Below are 20,869 nucleotides of genomic sequence, written 5' to 3'. Positions count from 1 at the left end.
TTTAAAGAAATACAGTATTTGTGGAAAACTAGCAACTCGGGCTTTAACAAACATGAATACAGACACCAAGATTTTGAATATTTGTATTATTTTATATCGTGTTTTTAAGATGAGAAATATTAATCTTCATAATTTAAAAAAATACACCCATGAAATATGATTATTCATCAATAAGGCAATTTGTACAAGTCATATTCTCTTACCCAATGTAAAAAACTTAATGTTAATAAGCAAAGTTTAAACCCTGAACACTTCCCTCCCAAAAAAACTAAATCTTGAAACTTCTAAAAAACTATGATGTTAAAAAGGAAATTAAACATATATTCAAACTGATTCTAGAATTTAATCTAAGGCAATCATCAAAGATGTGGACAGTGATATGAGCAAAAGAATGCTTCCTGAAACATTATTTATGTTGTGAAAAAAAACTGGAAAAAAACTTAAATGTACAATAAAGAAAAATTAAGCACATTTGATATTATCACCAAATGAGACATTAGCATAAAAAGGTGACTTTTTTAATGATTAGAAGGGACTCCATTAACATACAAGTAGCAGTTTTCTCTAGGTGGGAAAATTTTGGATAATTTCAAGTTTCTCTTTAACCTTGCATCTTCTATGACTCCTACTGCATTTTTTTTAAAGTAATGACCATTTTAAAAGCTCAGTAAATCCTGTGTACTTTCAGCAATTTCCATCTTCCACGAAAATTTTCGTGGCAATCCAAGTGACCAACTCGGTGTGAACTAACATATTCTGTACGACAAAGACACGCCTTTCAGTGAGCCCTCGGCTTTCTATTGGTCATTAACCACATGAGTGTCTAAGGGCCCAGCTTTGTGACAGCTGCTGTAGGGGCCACAAAAAACCACTGTGTGATTACAGACCTCCAAGAACATAGTCTAGTCTAGCAGTTAAAAATCAAAACAAGTTGTTCATATCACAGTTTTAAATGGACCAGGATAAACAGCTTCTAAGTGTGATGCGTAGGAACCTGGGCCACAGTGGTCAGGGAAGACCTCCCAAGAAGAGATAAGAAATCGAGACAATGCAGAGGAACAGGGGAAACCGGAGACAGGAGATGATTGCAAGTGAAGGGATGGAGACAAGGACACACACATGGTGGGAGAAGAGGACCACAGGCCTGGCAGGGCCTCAGGTCTTAAACCAGCACTGAAGTGGGGACCGACCGTAGAACTAGCCAACAGGACGCAGACGGGGAACCGAACGCCCATCTGAGGAGTGTGGGCTTAGTCCCGCAAATGAAAAAGAGAGAAGTCCTTAAGTGCATGTGGGCAGAGGAAGGGAGTGCCTCACTACTTTCATTAACGTGGTAAAAGTGTCCATAATACACTGTACATGGAAACAGCTGCAGAGAGGGTCACTAGTCCAGTTTGCTGTCAGCAGTCCAGTGGTGCTGATGAGAACCTACCAGAGCCGTAACAGTGAGGAAGGAAATGAAAGACTGATCAGACCACGAGGACGGGGGGGCTGACAGAAGAGCAGCTACCAGTCACACGCCCAAGGTGCGAGCTGGTACCCGAACACAGCAGGAAAAGCAGCCCTCTGCACGTGGCCCGTGAGGCCAGATTCAGACACGCTGGTGTGGGAGACAAGTTCTCTGGATGATAACGCCCACGGAGAGGGTGTGACTGGGACCAACCCAGTCTGTACCTTGTTCTGCTGTAGTTCTCAAAAGTGGGCCCAGGCTGCACGGGTGCTCAGCCTCTGCAGGCAACTAGAAAGATGGAAGGAAGAAAGTGAGGGATGAAGATGCTAATCTGGGAAGAAGAGGTCTAGGTATGATACTTTAGAACCACACACTGGATGACTATACTTAGGAACAATAAAGAGAAAAGAACAAATGCCCAAGAAGTGAGTCTGGAGGGTAGTCAAAGGACTAAGGAGGCAATACGGATGGTAAACAGAAGGGTAGTGCGCCAGGGAGAGAGGACATCTACCCAAATGAAGGGAGCCGATCAGGGAACCAGGAGAGAGATCAGCGAGTATGGAAACAGTCAAGAGGAAAGACGCTCAGACTTGACTAGGAGGAGACTCCAAGTTTCCATCAAGAGCATGATTTCAGTTAAGCAATGGGGACAGAGGCCAAAATGCAGAGGGTTAAGGAAGAAGTGGCGGAGGCGGACTTCAGAGCAGCGAGCGGAGATCACCCAACTTGAGGAGTCTGTGTCGAAATGAGGGGAGACAAAGGTCATAGGGTCGTGGACAAGGCGGGGGGGACAGTGGAGACGATGCAGCCTACAGAACATGTCATCACACGGATAAACTGACTGCTGACACAGAGCCACGCCGGAAACTGTCCACCAGCAACACTTAGCAAACCCCTAGAAAGTGAGCAGATTAACTCTCAGCTGAACTGCCTGATGCTACTTCAGGTCCCATAAAAGGGAGTAATCTAGTCTCCAAGGAAAGCGAAGTTCAAGCATGCAGTGAAGCTGGTACCATGAAAGACGGTGTGAACAGACACACTTCAACCTCTTAATCATTTTCCAGGTATTAAACAAAGAACTTAACCTGTAACCTTCCCCTGCTCTTCACTTCCCTTTGTGCTCCCCTCCCACCCCCCAAATGTTTCCTAGTTCTGGCCGCCAACAAACGCCATGAAATGCTGTCACCTGCCTGGGCCCAAATTATTCTGTGCTGAATCATTCTTTCACTCCACAAATGTGTACTAAGTCCCTACTACGTGCGAGCATTGTCCTAGGCACCGTGGATATATCAGAGAGCAAAACCAACAGACCAGAGTCCATCCCTCATAGAATTTATACTCTGGTGAAGGAGACAGATACATAAAACTGACACATAAAACACAGAGTAAAGTGAAACGATGTTAAATGCTGTAGGGAGCTAAAAAGGGGGAAAGGGGGAGAAAATGAGCCAAGCCTAGGGTGATCAGGAGAGGCCTGCCTGGGGTGGGGGTGGGGGGGTCTGAGCAGACCTGAAAGAGGTGAGGGGTGTTGGCAGGGGTGAGAAGTGGCTGGCCTTCATATATATTTTGAAGAAACAGCCACGTGGACCACTGAAAGACTGGATGTGGTATTGAGAGAAAGAGGCATGAAGAAAGACCCACGATTTTTGGCACAAGCACTTGGCTGGAGTGACGGGACAGCCATTCACTGAGAGGGTCAGCTTGCAGGTGGGCACGGGAGTGGGAGAGCAGAGCTCTGCTTGGGACACTTAACATGTGGAGACGCCAGTAGGCGGTGAGGTATACAAGTCTGGGCTTCTGGGGGACTGTCACTCGTGGACAAAACTCTAACCATCAGGGGTCATTGCTTGGTCAGTTGTGAAGCCGCACAGAGAGCACGGAAACAAAAGTCTCCGTGACCATGCCTGGCGCTGGCGTTATTCCCAGGGAGTTCACCGTCGGGGGAGGCAAAGCACGCAGACAGCACACACCGGGCCCGAGAACTTACTGCAACACTGGAATGACTCTTTCCCCAGGAGCGTTTTATCACAGGCCAAACACTGCAGACCCCCAGCGAATGTTCCAGGGACAAACTGATGTCGACTCAGTTTCTCTTTGTCTTTGGCATCCTTGCCTTTTGTCTTCAGAGATGGCAGCAGCAGCAACGTGGGGAAAAACGAGAGGAGAGAAATGCTGAGAGCTGACAGGCTTAGAGAAGCCATACAAAGTCCTGCACATTCAGTCAGGACAGACGGACCACATACCAAGAAGTACGAGAACGCCCCAGCGTAACAGCACCCAGGGTGAAGTGTTCTCAGTACTTCCCATGACTTGGACGATATCCCAGAAGAAATACAGAGGGTTTCAAATACATGTGCGTAAAATCTAACATAAATGACTTTAAAGGGAAAGTGGAAACTACATGGATTGCCCTGAAACTGAGCCACCTACACTTTATATGTGGTCATAGAACCTTAATTACCTTAGATTTATTCCGAGGGCTGGTCATCCTACTCCTGAGGAAGCTGAAAGTTCGACTCACTTTGTATTTTTCAGACTCTGATTTGGCCGGTATAATGTATTTATCCCATTCTTCCTCCTGAATTCTACAAAAAAGAATCTGTTATCATGGACTTAACAGAGCAAAAAAGCAGCAGTCATACTTACATGTGTGTGTATATATACCAACACACAGATGTATTTTATGCATATATTTTTACACATATTCTTTATACATACATATTTATGTGTGTATGTTTTTCAGGTTTTTATGGTTATTTTAAGATAAAGACAGAAATATATCTTCAGGATGAACAGAAGGACAGACGTATGATAAAGCAATTATCTCATAGTGTTAACAATTATAGAATCTAAGTGGTAGAAATAGGTATTCAAGTATGTAACTCTTTAGGCTTTTCTGTATACTTTAGAAGTTCTCATATTAAAATATTGGAGAAGTAAAGGAAATCTTAGACTTCCAATTTCACTCTGAAAACATGCATCTCCCTGTTTACTATGCTAATAGAATTTTTCTAGCACAAAGAAGCCAAATAACCAAGGATATAAAACTGGATTTTATTTACTTTCAGAGCAGAAATAATACTCAACAGACACACATTTCCTTTGTCAATACAGCCTGAGAAACAGACCGTCTGCCCCATGGTTCAGTCTCTCCCACTCAGTCAGGCTATTTGCAATCTGAGACTCTCCAGGTCATAAAGGAGACAAGATTGTTGAAACTCCCCCAAAATAGGAGGCAAGCTAGAGGCAATTGTAACCAATCTGTAAACACACTGAACATCATTCCTTTTCCTCTAATCCACAGGATCATTCTTTAGCCAAAAAAAAAAAAAAAAAAAGTACCAGCTATATAGAGGAAAATTCCCTGGAACTTTAAAATTTTCTCTGGAACTTTCTCAGATCATCTTATATTTCTAACATTATTACAGAGAGACAGAGTCAATATACTAAAGCCCAACCTAAGTATCATGTCAAACCAGGTAATACTTCTCTAGACTATTTCCAAAATGAACATTTCATAACCAATGTCTCTCCTGCCCCCAAGCTTCTCATTTGTCAGTATTAGTGGCTAACAGATTCACCTCTCAGAAATACTTTTCAAAAGCAATATTATTGGTACGCACCAAAATGCATGTGATATATTACATTTTATGAACATGAGTTAAATGACAGCTTTCTAGGACTTCAGTTTTTCTCATCTGATCAAAGACTAACTTATTGCTAAGGTCCTTTCTCATACTTACATACAATACATACTTAGCCAGTACATATTAAACAAAACTAAATTATTGAACCTCCATATTTCATAATTGAGAGTTCAAACCTATGAATGCATTTAGAATACATAGTAAATGGCTTCAGAGCTGCCTCCTGGTCACGCAGATCTAAAGGTGTAGTCAAGACAGTGTGCATCCTGCTATCTGAATCCTGCACAGTTAGTGAAATTGGGTTTGCTTCTTAGAGAAAACAGTTGAAAAGTTAGAAAGGAAAGAAGGTAAACAAGTGAATAGGCCCTACAAGTACTGAGAGTAACACAAGGAACTCAGACCCTCTTATTTCCTTTCCAAGTCCACAGCCACCTCCTTAGATAACTCACTGGTTACTATAGCCATGAATTTCCATACCTCTTGTGTCTTAAGGATCCTACTTGCAAAACTCATGGAATGATATTCAACAGGTTCACTTTCGAAACAGGAAAAAAACCACGTTTGGGAGCTTAGAAAGAATCCTCTCTGGAACACCTTTTGTAACCCCACCGAGAGTCACCCAATGTCTAAGATAAGAACAATTTGCTGAGGAGACCTAAGTCTCAGAATTACAGAAGGTAGGATCAATGTGGATTTTGAGGTCAAGAAGGCCTCTCCCCTACTTCCCAGCAGGAAGACAACTAAACCCTCTCAAACAATAGAAAATGAATTCTTGTTTACCCAACTTTACTCCCAGTTCCCCCTGCTGTAGAAGACTGCATCAAGAACAACATGACAGTTTTGATTTAAAACCTATAAATGCATCCCCATTTATCATACATCCTATAGACTTGCACAAAGTGACATAAAATCATATCAATCCTTAAATTCAAATTGATAAGAACTGAGACATGACAAAGTCAATACTGAACACTAAATATTAAAAACTCTGAACCTTTCAGCCTGGTAGACATATGACTTTCATGGACATGACTCAGATTATAAGAATGGGAAACACAGTGTAACCTCTGGGCAGATGTGCGCTAATTCCATGTTTCAAATCTAACTTAACTATGTGGTATTTACCTATGTAACAATTAGGTCCTTTAGAGAAGAACTCAGAAGGAAAAAATCCTCAACAGATTTCACAACAGAATTCAAATAGCTCTTCAATTTATAAGAATCTGGAAAAAAAATTTACCTAAATTGTTTCCACATCCCAGAACAAGAATACATAAACTCTATTATCGATTTGATGACCAATGGAATTACCCACAACAAAGGTTTACAAAAAAAGTTCCAACTATCCAAAATGAAAACAGACACAGTGAGACTTCAGCTCTGAACACTCAGATGCTCAGGGTTTTTTAAAAGTAAAAGGTAACATACGTAATAGATTTAAGATAGATGGCAGCAATAAAGTAACTGAGTCGTGCCATATAATCCTTAAGAAGTTGGTATAGATAAGGTCTGCTCCCACAGAAGTAAGCCTGCAAGGTCTGAGTGAGCCTCCCCTTTTACCTGGTTGCATTCTTTTCCGGAAACTAAGGGATTAACATAAATAAGGGAATTCCAAAGAAGGCAGACCCTCGGGAAAATATCTGTAACATGACCAAAGCCAAGCATTAGGTATGGCCAGAGATCTTACCAGTGTATCCAACAAGAGACCAGGAATAGAAGTAGGCGAGATAAAAGATCTACTCTACCAGATATGCCAGGGATATTACTAATAAAGTCAGATGCCTTTGGGATGTAGACCAAGACAGACCAAAGAACAGTGGGAAAAAAATACAGGAATGAAGAATATGAGAGAAGGGGATGCTCCCTATAGTTCCCATCCAAGTTAACACATTTGACAGGATAACATCTAACCAGTGATGACACTGGCTCTTCCAGTCTTCAATCCCTCTCCTAATGGAAAATACTTTTTGATTAAAAAAAAAATCTTTATGGGGGGAGGGTATAGCTCAGTGGCAGAGTGCATGCCTAGCATGCATAAGGTCCTGGGTTCAATCCCCAGTACCTTGATCAAAGATAAATAAAGCCTAATTACCTCCCCCACCAAAAAAATTTAAAAACTAAACCTAATTACCTTCCCCAAAGTAAAAAAAAATTTTTTTTACATCTTTACAAATCATTCCATTACTTCTCCAATTATTAAAAAGATGGCCAGGAGAAAACCACTAACCAAAACGAAGACCAGGATGATGAACAAACTCCAGAATTAGTTAGTAAATTGCTTAAATAAAGCAATAAATGTAAGCTGCTTAAACCAGAGCCAGGCACATGGAAACAGCCCACGAGGGTCGGTTATCGCCGCCCCTGCTGTCGCCATCGTTACTGCCACTATGGCCTCTCCATCACCATCCTGTTCTTAAAGGGCATTCTTCGTCTTCCTCTGTTTTTAGCACTGCAAAATTTCTATTCTGGTCTCAAAAAACTAGGAATGAACCAAAGGAGATTTTTTTTTTTCTTATTCATACTTTCAGTCTAAGATTTAAAGCAAAACAGTCCACTTTGATCTACACAGGAAAATGGTTCAGTTTCCGCGTTAATATCACTCAAATTAAAACCATTTTCCTCCTTTTCACATGGTCTCTTAGACCCAGACATTCATGCCACTTATGCCGTTCCTGACATAACACCAGGGCTGTTTCACAGTGTGATTCACGAGCAGTCAGTTTCTCAAGGCCTACAGAAGTCAGCAGTCCAGCCTGCTTGCTAGTCAGCTTCCCAAGATTTACTCCAAGGACAGTTTTATCTTCTAGGGGAAAGAGCAGCTTAGGCTTAAGGCTTTCAAACCTGCAAATCAACCAGAAAATGGATGATGCTCAAAGTACTTTCTGTATCATTTACTCCTTGTTTCAAACTTAGCACTTCTAAGCAATACTCCCTAAGGACGGAGAAGAGAGAGGTTTAGGCACTTACTGTAACTGCCCACCCAGGGGCCTGTTACCATAGTAAGTTTTCTCGCCAAGGCAGACAGACCGAGTAAGAACCCGGTGCCTTTCGAAAGCAAGGCTTCACACTGTTCCCCATGGTCTTGTACACTGGAAGTGTTTGGCTTTGTAAATAACCCCAAACAGACTACTCTGCCCTCAGTCCTGAGGCCTGCTCATCTAGGGACTGAAAGGAAAACTGGCAAACCTGCACCCACACAGATCACAAAGGGAGCAAAGGATTCAGACAGGCTTGTTATGCAGAAACTTCTCCCAAACTACAGAACAGGCATCAAAGATGAAGTGCAAACGCTTCCCAAGATGGATCAAGCAGCCCCTCAGGAAATGTGGAACAGTTAAAATACCTTTTTTCTCTTGGTGGCTCCGGTAAGCTGTAAGCTCTTTGCTCTAGAAGACACAGAACAATAAAATGAAAACTCAGGCAGACAAACCAGCAGTCATGTGTTAGTCTGAAGTGTACACACTCCACCATGTGTTATTATACACATACCACCACTTAGAAAATGATGAGAAAACAAGTCATGTTACATAGGAGAGCTCTGCTCCAAGATGTCTTTCTCACTTTCCCTAGTTTGAAGAGAACGGGGAAGAGGCCAAAACAGGGCCACACTTAATGACTTTATGAACTAAGTTAGCATTAGCAAGGGGCAGCAAACATTTGCAGAAGTACAGGAAATCAATTCTATCTTTTTAGATATTTCTCATCAGAGCTTCATCTCTTATTCCTAATACTTACTTCCCCAACATACAGAATCAATAAATAACTTAGCTGCTTTTTAGCAAAGCTTATAGGAGAAGTCTTGAAGGCCAGCATAAGGAAGAGTCCATTTCAATATAGCTGTAATGCCTTTACAGAGCAGCCAGTTCAGAGATGTGCTGTGTGGCTTAAGGGAAAGGGAGAGCCGCCTTTCCCACTGGACGTGGCAGGTGAGGGAGTAGAAGGGGCAGGCTCATGCGAGCAGATTAGCAGATTAGCACCGTCTTGTCTCCCAAACTGGAGTGCTTACTACAGGGATGGAGCAGAGATACTGACGTAGACAGTGAGAGAGACTGAGAAGGGAACGGCCGCTGTGGAGCACACCATCTGCAGAGCAGGGACAGATTCTTTACTACTACAATCCAGAAGAATAAAGAGGCAAGACTAGGTTGTAAAGGGAGGTGGGCCAGATATGTAAGGAGGAAAACTAATAAACATATATCCCCTGAAATGTGGCAATATCAGTGTCAAACCAGTAGTGTCTTGTAGGTAATAAAAAGCCTACTTTGAAGAGTTTGAAGATTTTATATTATTGCCGTTAAATATTCTGCAAATTAAGTCATGAGCAGAAATCATCATCCTCGCACATAGACTGAGGTTTCAAGAGAATAAGCCACATATTCAAAATTGTCAAGCTAATAAAGTAACAGAATCAGACTCAGGCAAGTAGACAAAGTCTCACAAGGATTCCATCCATCAGTGCACAATAATTTTCAAAAGTACATTCACTTTTCTCCTCAGATTCTTAAATACAGAGCACTTTTGTCCATCTTGGTGAGGCTGTAATTATTATTTCAACATTGAGAATATTCCTTTCCATGATATACCAAAGGGAATTATAGGATTGGATTTTCTTTTATGTACACAAGCATTAAATAATAAAGTTGCCACCACTGCACTCTTAGGTCAAAAAAAAATGGAAGAAGAAAAAAAAAGCATGAGAAATGATAGTAAGTAATCCTTTGGAAGTGACGTGGAAGAGAAAAATCACAAACAAGTATAAAAAGGACTGAAAGACAATCCTATCTTCGTTTAGCTGTGTTACAGCTTATTTCCGGGAGTTTTCCACTGGGAAAAAGGAGACTCGGACACTGTTCAAATAGAAAAAAAATTTTAGAACTATTCAGAACTCATCGAGGAAGGATTTACAACAACACAAATGTCAGTTTACCCCTGATTAAGCAGACTAAACAATGAAATATTAGGATACATTTTTGAACTAGTCAAGCTTGCACATCTGTGCTTTGATCACATGCACACAGTTAAAATTATTTCTTCTACCTTAGGAGTTAATTCTTCATAATTCTATGCTTTTGATGGACCTAAATGCTATCAATCTAAACGTTTACAACCATAGAGGAATATCATTGGAACCCTTGTACATTTAGTGTGCAGCCTCAATCTAAATTGCCTGTTTGTAACTCTTGCCTTCTGGAGAGTACCAAACTTCATTTAGTAGCCCAATTTTTCAATATGCTCTCTAAAGATAAGCTTTTATTCACAGAAAGACCAAAGGAATTGATGTCAGCTTTTTATTCTTTGTAATTCAAATGAAAAGATTTAAGGATTGTATGTAAAGCAAAAATGCCCTTCCTTATTCATTTCCCTTATAAACAATCAGTTTCCTCTCAGTTGTCTGAGATTTCAAACATCAGAACTTTTGGAATTTATAAAATCACAGATGTTACAGATATAAAAGCAAAGTCACCATTTTGCACTCTGCATAGAAGACTTAAACAGTGTTTTGCAGATATTTACAGTACAAAGTTAATTCAGCATCTCTAAGACTTTAAGTGAAAAGGTATCAAAGCTGACATTAAAAGGAATTGTAAAATGGATAAACAAGATTATACTGTATAGCACAGGGAAATATACACAAAATGTTATGGTAGCTCACAGAGGAAAAAATGTGACAATGAGTGTGTATATGTCCATGTATGACTGAAAAATTGTGCTGAACACTGGAATTTGACACAACACTGTAAAATGATTATAAATCAATAAAAAATGTTAAAAAATAAAAATAATAATAATAAAAAGGAATCCCAGCCTAAACTAAGGTTGGGGAGACCTTAGATCCTAGAAAGACTCATGGCATTGAAAAAAAAAATATCCAGGGCAAATTCAATCCATCTTCCATTCCTGTCTCCTCAAAGTAATTGTCCCCTTTTTAATTTCATCCTTTTCTCCATCTTCCCATTCCCAAAATCAAAACTGATGTTTATTATCGGTCTTGTTTTCTCTTCTTCCAAAAAGACTCAGAAAGAAAAAGGAAAAAAATACCTAGTGGCATTTGTTTTGTATTTTACATACCTTGTCTGCTATATTCGCTCAACAAATATTTATCGAGCATCTCCCATACATAAGTCAATGTTTCAGGATGGCAGTTCCAAGCACAAAGTTTATGCTTTCAATATTGTTCGACATAGTGTCAAAGTACAAAATAACGACAATGTAATTAAGCAAGAACAAGGAAAAAGAAGGAAAGAAAAAGGAAGGAGTAAAATAAATCCTATTTTAAATATTCTACATTGGGAAACTGAGAATACTTAAGCACAACCCTTGTTTTCTGAGTCTTCTAAGACTCTTAAGGATAATAGGCCAAAAAAAGGCATTATCTAATACACTGATAAAAGATTTATTACACTATATATTATAATTAGGTCTGTTTATTTTATTATTTTTTTTTAATGGAGGTACTGGGGATTGAACCCAGGACCTCGTGCATGCTAAGCATGTGCTCTACCACTGAGCTATACCCTCCCTCTATTTTGCTATATATTATAGATTGACATTAATACTTTCAAACATATCTTTAAATGTAAATATATGCAGAAAGCATCAAATAATTACATTTCAAAATAAAGTTGAAAATCGAGTAGTGGCTGAAAGGGGCTACAAGGGCAGCTTCGAGTTGCCCATAATTGTTCCATTTAATGATTTGAACTCACTTTTGAAAATTCATCAAGCTATATGATTATAATGTGCATGCTGTTCTGTAGGTACACTATATTTCAATTTACACTTCATTGTATGAAAGTTATATTTCTGACTGCTTACATCGGCTACAAAAAACATTGGGATATATTTACTTGTGCTTCAAGTATGTTCTGTTATTTCAACTTTCTAAAGTCCCTGGCTAAACAAAGAACTGAAAAAAATCCATTTTGCAATGCTTTGCCTCTGATGGGTTGGATCATTTCAGCAATTTATATGTAGGACAAAAGTAACTTTTATAATTTACTTAAATAAAATTCCCTAAAGCCTTCACAATTATGAACCTAGAATAAATTCTGGTTTATACTGTCCTTGAGGAAAACATTTTATTCAAAGAACAAGGCAACAGAGGTGTGTAAATATTTATAATTTCATCAAAATCAAATTTATACCTTGTCTTATACTTATACCCAATGAGCAAAGGATTTTGCTGAGCTTGGAAACATCAATTATTAAATGAAAGTTCTTGCCGGCTGCTCTTATATACTTTATGCACTTTTACTAACTGAAAATCTGCTCTGGGAGAAACATGTTTTCACAGCCAAGTGATAAATAATGCTTACCTTCAGCTGAACTGCACACTGTAAAATCACGCATCAGTCGAGTTTTTCCTAAAGAAATTTTGGGTGATGAGCAGGAATAAGAACGTGAGCGAACTCCAGAAAGCAATGATTCCTAAAAGAAATCATAACAAAGTTTTAAAAAACTCTGTAGCAGACTTGAAAGCATGTGTTAACAGTGCATGTTACTAAATCAGGAGCTTTGAAAAAAGACTCAACCTAAACATTTCTGATGTAATCTTTTTAAATGTATTTTAATATATTTTTCTTCCTTTTATTTCTCTATGACTCCTGATATGATCTTATTAATAATCTGTTTCTGTTTGCTTATCAGAACTTAAAAAATTTTACTGTCTTTTTAATGCTTTAGTAAACTTGAGCTTTTGGGAATAGTTCCTATATATATACTTTAGAACACAATTATGACATTCCAACCAAGTTGGATAAAATTGAAAAATTAAGTCACATTTTTTTCTCTTCATATTCAGCGAATTTAACTTTTTTCTTTATCTGAGTTGTCATTTATTTCTGTTATTTTATACTGTAGCATTTAAGCAAAATTATATTAACTTAGATCTTGATACATAACAATGATTAGAAGGTAGAGGAATAGCCACTTAAAATTGTAAGTTTTTTAAACTTTCTAACAGCTATTTAAGTTTGTAATGTTAGCTGCAGCCTCTAGGAAAAAAAATGCATCTGCTCATTATAGAAATCCTTCTAGTCTGCGCTCATCTTTTAACAGATCTTATATCCAGCACTTCCTGGGTTGATGTTTGAATTATCACTGATTTATATATGTTTAATTTTATTCCTTTTAAATGACCTGCTATTTTGTTTCTGTTTCCCAACTACCAATTACTTCTATTTTATCATATCGGCAACATACTGGAAAATGCAAGATAATTAAAACATGCTTTTTAAACGTGTTCCAGAAAATTTAAATGAATACACAATAGAATGTCATTAAAGCCATTTATGGCACCCAAATCCCATCTAATAGGGGCCTAGTAGCCTTAGGATTGAACCCCCCGCAATCCATTTTTAGGAGACCGCTTACAGTTAGAGGTAAACGGAAGCAGTGCAAAGTCTGTTACTAAAATCAAGCCATCAGCAACTGTGCTTCACAAGCACTGATCTCTTTTGTTCTGAAGGAAAAGCACGCGGTTGCCCTAGGCTCATGGTTTAATTAAAGAGCCTGGAGGAGAGCTGAAAACAGAAGCCTGACCCTTCTTCAAAGGGTCTTGGGCCATGGCTCCCTGACTATCTCACTGGGAAAGACCCAGTGGGCCTGGAGGTCAGAAAGGCCAACGCTAGTTGTCCTTGAACCCTAATAGCTCTACCCAAATGCCATCCTCTACGTTTGAGTTATGCATGGTAATCATTTTTCCTAACAATGGGACTTTGAAAATTACCCAGAATTCTTTAGCAAAAAGTTACACAGAGTCATTGCAGAGGCAAGGCGAGACATATTTTATTCGACAGATTCTTCTTGAAAGTCAACAACATGGAACTGTTTCAAAAAGAATTACTTGTCATTCCAAGTAATGATGAGTCGTTCACAGTTCCATTTAAAATGCAAAACCAAGAAGTATCTACATTAACAACCACACCCATCTCTTACTACCCAGAAATACCACATGACCTTTAAGCTCAGAAGATTATGACAGCCCTACAGGCCTCTGAGCTGAGAGAAGAGGGTTCAGGATTTGGGATCAAAAGACCTACAGTTGAGTTCTGACTCTATCACCAGGTTTGGGCAACCTAAACAAGACATCCAATCTCTCCAGAACCTCAACTGCTCAAAAATTAGAAGTACTACTTTTGTCTTAAGTGAGTTATAATTATACATTCTGTACATACACAAAGCATGTTTTGTATATTGTAGAGCACACTGCTAACAAAGTATTACTATAAGCCCCGTATGTCGGTGTTAAGAGACTTTGGGGCACAGCACACATTGTTTTACAGTAGTAAACTCAATCTAAAAAGAAAACCACTGGACAATAGAAATCAAAAAGAAAACATAGGTCTACATAGGAAATGCCTTTCTCCTCAAAACTGGAAGAGTTTAACCTTTTAAAAAATCACAGCAAAATGCGAAATGCCAATGACAGAAAAGCTGTCTCCTATGGAAAAACTGACAAAGTCTAGGCATTCCAGAAGAGTTCCTGCAACCAGGAATGCTCAACAAACACCACCTCTGCCTTAACCATCTTACTCACCTCTTCACCTGGGTCAAGCAGAATTTTATGGGAGCAAAACAAGTTTGATCACTTAAACTCACTTCATGCTCCCAGTTTTCCTCCCACTGCTTACGGGATGATGGCAGAAATCCCAGTATGAATTGGTAAAATTTTCCAAGTATGTGAAAGATTGCTTGTCCAGATGGTGATTAACAAAAATGAATTAGCCACTGTAAATGAATCAGTTGTAAGGACCCTACAACTTAACGTGGGAGAGATTAAAAGGACAGACTCAGGAAGCTCATGGGTCTCCGAAAAAAAAAAAAAGAAGTTTACACATGTGACTATAACGTAATATGTCTTTCAGAGATGGGTAGATTTAGACAACTTATTTTCCATGGTTACAATAAACCAAAATAATACCACCAAGAATACCTTCAGCTGTGGGTTACTTGATAAAGAAAGTGATTCAGTCCTGGAGATATTAAAATCTGCTTCAGGGTTGGTCTCAAAGGAGTCCAGCTCATCCCCACTAGGAAGGCCAGTTCTCGAGGAGCTCTGAGACACTGGAGTGAAACAACGGTGTGGCTGCTCCGATTGCCCTTCGCCCTCACTGTCGGCATCCAGGGCGTCAAGGCTGGAACTGAAGCACAAAGCCAACAAGCAACTGAAGAGTCAAGTGAGACAGTGTCACGGGTTTCTATGCCTCCCACTGGGGTCCGCTGCAATGGGTACCTACTCAATTTCTAGCAAAATTTTTATTTAAGTGGTTTTTGTTTTGTTCCTCTCCTCCAAATAGCCCAAATCTTTAAACAAGATTTAATGTTCCCCCAAATGAACACTCCTACCTAGCGGAAGCCACTTCAAATGCTCTAAGAAACAAAAGCTGGTTCGAGTTAGCACTGTCCTTACTATGTCTGTCTTGTACATGTTATTATTACAAAAGCCAAATAGTTACCCTTCAGATATTAAAAACGTGGACAAAACAGAGCTACTGGGCTATTTGGCAGCACGGGGCGCGGGTGGGGGGCGCCTGGGGCGGTCTGCACGTGAAAGTTACAGCTCGGCTTTCCCTCCGTTGGCCCCGAAAGCTCATGAGGGCAGAGGCACACGTAAGGAGACAAGGGAGACGTCTGAAGATCTCATCCCAGAGCTGGTGTCAAGGAACAGGTCGCACATGAGTCAGGTGAGGTTCCAAACATGTCAGATTAAGTTATCATGTTTAGAGAGTTACACGTATAAATAGTCATGTATACATCTTCTTTCACACAGAAGTAAAACTGGTGGGTCATAACATATATGCATATCCAACTTTGCAAGAAAATGCCAAATTATTTTCCAAAGTCATTATACAATTTTCACTCCTATCAACTGTACATAGGAGTTTTCATCATAGGCATTTTCACCAAATGTGGTATTGTTAATCTTTAAAACGTCTTCCTGTCTATTAAGTGTAAAGTGGGATCTCATTGTGGTTTTCCTCTCTTATTTTTTTGTCTATTTTCTTATGGATCTTACTTTCAAGCCAAGGAATTTAAGAACCTAAAATTTTGAGGTAGAGATAAAAAAGGTGGGGATGATAAAAATAAGAAAATAGAAATTTTCTAAGTCTAGCTGTAAGTTTCCTGGATTTACTACATTTTTCCTCCAGAATGTGGTACCTTACCTTCTTTTCTTTAGATGACTTTGTTCCTTTTCAAATCCATGAAGACCAAAAGAAAGATTCAAATTGGAAGCATATGAGCTTGATGATGAGATGAAAGACGGTTGGGCTTCGGTGTATGAGGTCACTCCCTTGTTCTCCTTTGGTGGGGACACGCCAGGGCTGGTTTGGGTAGGAGGGATGAGCTTGCTGCTCTGAGGCCCCCGAGTAGAACCCATGGATTCAGGGCAAGCGTCTGTAGTGACTCCCTCTATATTAATATAGTTAATGTCCAGATCACCAACCTGGAATTTGAAAGAAAAACATCCCAGCAAAAGCAGGAAAGATTGCTTTAGCTAAGAATAAAGTTTTCACAATTTAGAAACCTCAGAACTTATTTATCTCTTATGCTCTGTTTGTTCTTATTTTTGTTTTGTTTTATGTAAGTAGAGAATTCTTACATGATGTATTTTTGTTCACTGGGCTGCTATCCCATAAGTCACAAAAGAAAAGAAGATCAACTGAGTGGTTTGTAAACTTTATTACAAAACCAGAAACTGACTATGCTTTTAACATTTTATCAACCACTGGCTCAAAATGAGGGGAAATGTTTTAAATACTTGAGAAAAAAACTAAAGAGTAGGCAGCTTAACTTATAGTTTATAGGAATCTGGGTAACCAAGTTAGTAGTGGTCACAGAAATCTGAGTCTCCCAAACAAAAATAAGACCAAATAAAACTATGTAAGATGTAAGGATTCAGCATAACAAGAAGACAGAAAATACCCCAAACTTTAAATTACCTGTAAGTAATAAAAACCAAATCTCAGCAAGCAACCTGTCATGCTCTTGCCATAAGCCCTTTGCAGAGAGTAAGGGAAGCCTATAAAAACCTGCACATTAGAGAAAAAGGAACTAGTGGAAGGTCGAGACTGATCTAAAATCACCATCCAAAAGAGAAAGTCCAGCCTACACTGGATGGTGTGGGGAAAAAAGTCCCCGCTGATTAAAGTACTTGCTCTAAGGAAGGGGCTTAAAAGTACTGGTGATCTGAGGTGGTAGTCATCGAAAGTATCACATCTAGGGGGAGAAGACAGTAAACACAAAAAAAGTAACCCCATTTAGAAGTAAGACAGTGAAGGGGAAAAGAAGCAAAGGGGGAAATATAGGGCCCTAAATCACTCACCATCATAACAATAATTGACTAAGGCAAAAACCACCAAGGAATGGTATGGATGAGAGTCAAATGAGGAACAGGATTTGTAGAGATCCAAACTGTCTCCCCACAAGACACTCAATAATTTAAAAAGAAAAAAAAATAGTAATTTTACTGAAAAGAAGCTTGGTAGATCAAAGGTAGTACCAGTAATGGGACAAATTATTTTCACATGCCTCCTGATACAATGCACTGAGAAGAACACAACATCACTTCTATAATATTCCTGCCAACCTGAAGTAACCTGAATCTAATCATGAGGAAATATAAGGCAAACCAAAATTAAAGGGCATTATAGCAAAATATAAACAAAGAAACAATAACTTGGGCTGTATTCTTCAAAATTATCAATGTCATAAAAGACAAGACTAAGGAACTGTCCCAGATTAAAAGGGACTAAAGAGACACAACAACTAAATACAAGACAGGTTATTGAATTTTCTTTTGCAACAAAGTACATTATTGAGACAATTGGCTAAAATTGAATAAGGTCTGAAGACAGCTAACAGTACTGTGTCAATGATGATTTCCTGATTTTGATAACTATATGTGCCCATGTAGAATACTCATGCCTTTAGGAAAATACACCATTAAAGACTGAGGGGTAAAGGGGCATCACATTCTCAGTTTACTCTCAAATGGTTAATATATATATACATACCTTAAGTATCTGCATGCACACACACAAACACATACTCAGAATAATAAAGTAAAATATGGTAAAATTTGCAGATTTTTTATAAAGAGTATACAGAGATTCTTTGTACCAAATTATGTAGGCTTGAAATGATGACCAAGTAAAAACTGTTTCAAAGTAGTTTGTAGAACAGAGTAATTTTCAAAGTAGTTTTTATCATGTAAGTTTCCTCATCAGGTTGGTTTACAACCTTGAAATTCATAGGAAACAGCACCGTAAACAAGGTAGCAATCTTTTTAGGTTCCTGTGCCAGGTTGAAGGAGATGAAGAAAATTAGATAAGATTCTTCCCAGATATTGCTAGCAATTATTTTAAATATGCAGAATTTGGACTCCTATTGTTGTCCTTGCTAGTCAAATGGACATGGGAACAATAAAAGAAATGATGTAACTACACTACCCTGATATAGTGAACTGTGTGATTTGCATTCAGATTTTTAGTTTTGTTTTCAGTGCACACATTCAGCAATCCTCCGCTTCACTTCAGTGTATCAATCAGGTTGTTTGAGCTCTCTTTAAATGTATGCTTCACATTATTAAAGCAATACTTCTCTCACTCAAAATACTTCCAAACAGAAATTACATACAAACCTCATCTTTGGTTTGGGAAGTTTTGCATTTCTAATGTATCTTAGAACCCATAAAGATACAGTTTGCCCCCACATAATGTCTGAGGAATGTACAATTCTAGCTACTTGAGGTAAAGAGAAATACTGTAGTATTCACTAAAGGCTCAGAGGAAAAAAAAAAAAAAGGACACTAACGTACTTCATTTAAATGTTGAGAAAATATGCGAACAGAATAAAACCATTAAAATCAAAATGTAGCTAGAGCACAGTAAGTCCAACTACCTTGTATTTTCAAAGAATTGTCCCCAGAATGCCCACTTTGTCCTAAATTCTGTGTCTCATCCTAGATTTCTATAACTATGGCTGACATTCTGCTTCTTTACATACACACACACACAAACAAAAAACTTTAATAGTTATTTACAGCTGATGTCCATTCTGATTTATTGATTCTTCTGTCATTTTGATTATCATTCCAATCTATGCCATTTATACTATGTTTCATTAAATGTAAAACATTAAAGTAACAATGCTTCATAAGTCAAAGAAAAAAGCAGACATTAGACCAATGGGCTGAAATTGAGATCTACTAGACAAGAAAAAAAATTCGTATCAGAGAAAACATCTATAACTAATAGGGTACAACATATGCATACTAACAATAACAATGTAAAAAGTAAAATAGATTATTGCTGTGTGAGCACATATACAGTGCATCTCATGTGGGGATCAGGTTTTAAACCGAGGGGATAAGGCAGAAACTGTGTGTTGTCTAAATTACTCTTGAAAATCCTTTAAATTTCCCATAAATTAGGGCATGCAGAAATTTTCACATCTATAACTATCTTTTAACTTTTATAAATATTAAAATTTGAGGATCACCAAACTAGAGAAAAGAACAAAGAATAAATCTCTATGAGATGCACATTCAAACCATCTCCTTATGAGATTTAACTCACAAATCTCTATCAGGAAGGGTGAATAACTGAAGGGTTCCAGCTTCTCTGCAACATGACACCATTCTGTTTTAATATTAACGCTCTATGACCTAAGTAAACATTAATAGGTGTGTTGTGAGGATTAAGCAAGGATTAATTTATCCAACAGTATCATATGGGGCTGGCATCAAGCTCTTGTGCATTAGTGTTTGCTGGAATTGAATACAACTATTGCTTAATTAGGTCATATACACACACTTCTTGGAAAAACTGTAGAGAAGAAACTGACCTCCCAAATGTCATCACCTATCTTGGCCCCAAGGATGAGCTTCTTGGTAGGGGGTAAGGTGTGCTGTGTTCTGAAGGAAGGACCTACAGTAAATGCTTTTATGATGAGACTCCACAGCAACAAAGCCTGGGCTGCTCTTAAGCTAAAATTTTCAGAGGAATACAACAATGCTGAATATATTTCTCACATGCTTAGGTTTTAAAAAGACATATCTGCCTAGTAACATCAGTCATACCTTACCTGATCTATCACCATGCAGTTAGCATAGACTTCATCTCCACCATTAAGCATGTCAGAAAGCCGGCCAGCAGCAAGGAACACTGGGGGATGCCTGGATCTTCTGAGGACATCACAGGAACAATCTAGAATAAAAATGAAAACAGGACAAATAAAGTAGAAGGAATTTATTTTACAGTCAAGCTTTACCTTCTTAACCAAATCACAGGGAAAAAAAAAAAAAAACAAGATTGCATTTTAAGATGGCATTTTTGCTGTCTTCCCATATTAAGATCTACAATGCAAATATTTTCTCTTCTACATCCAAACTGTCTCAGTTATCTAAAACTGTCATAAAGAATGAGATTTGCAAATGTTAACCATTATACATAAAAATAGATAAAAACAGATTTCTTCTGTATAGCACAGGGAACTATACTCAATATCTTGTAACACCCTTTAATCAAAAGAATATGAAAAAGAATATACGTATATATATGCATGACTGACACATTGTGATGTACACCAGAAATCGACACATTGTAACTGACTATATTTCAATTTAAAAAGTGAACAGTTCTAGATTTTAAAAAGTGTGCCTATTTCAAGCACTATATTTCCAATCATGACAGATTTTCATAAAAATCAACCAGGCTTTTATCCTTCAACTTCTAATACTAAACTAAAATTCATTTTGCCCAATAACTTG

At 38.4% G+C, this 20,869-nt stretch overlaps 1 protein-coding gene across 8 annotated transcripts in view; it reads right to left on the bottom strand.

The window, feature by feature from the left end:
• Nucleotides 1-20,869, bottom strand: part of ARHGEF28 (Rho guanine nucleotide exchange factor 28) — a 276,813-nt gene that overhangs the window by 70,796 nt on the left and 185,148 nt on the right. For all 8 annotated transcript variants that reach the window (XM_032474203.1, XM_032474193.1, XM_032474196.1 and 5 more), the window contains 7 exons: nucleotides 20,185-20,306; nucleotides 16,263-16,543; nucleotides 15,032-15,239; nucleotides 12,414-12,525; nucleotides 8,441-8,483; nucleotides 3,912-4,035; nucleotides 3,438-3,570 (listed from right to left, as the gene is read on the bottom strand). In XM_032474203.1, the coding sequence (XP_032330094.1) occupies nucleotides 3,438-3,570; nucleotides 3,912-4,035; nucleotides 8,441-8,483; nucleotides 12,414-12,525; nucleotides 15,032-15,239; nucleotides 16,263-16,543; nucleotides 20,185-20,306 (1,023 nt within the window). The remainder of the gene's footprint in view (nucleotides 1-3,437; nucleotides 3,571-3,911; nucleotides 4,036-8,440; nucleotides 8,484-12,413; nucleotides 12,526-15,031; nucleotides 15,240-16,262; nucleotides 16,544-20,184; nucleotides 20,307-20,869) is intronic.

This window comes from Camelus ferus, chromosome 3 (genome assembly GCF_009834535.1).
Source record: "Camelus ferus isolate YT-003-E chromosome 3, BCGSAC_Cfer_1.0, whole genome shotgun sequence".
NCBI classification, from domain to species: domain Eukaryota; kingdom Metazoa; phylum Chordata; class Mammalia; order Artiodactyla; family Camelidae; genus Camelus; species Camelus ferus.
Note: the sequence above shows the minus strand (reverse complement) of the source record. Positions and strands in the feature narration are given on the sequence as shown.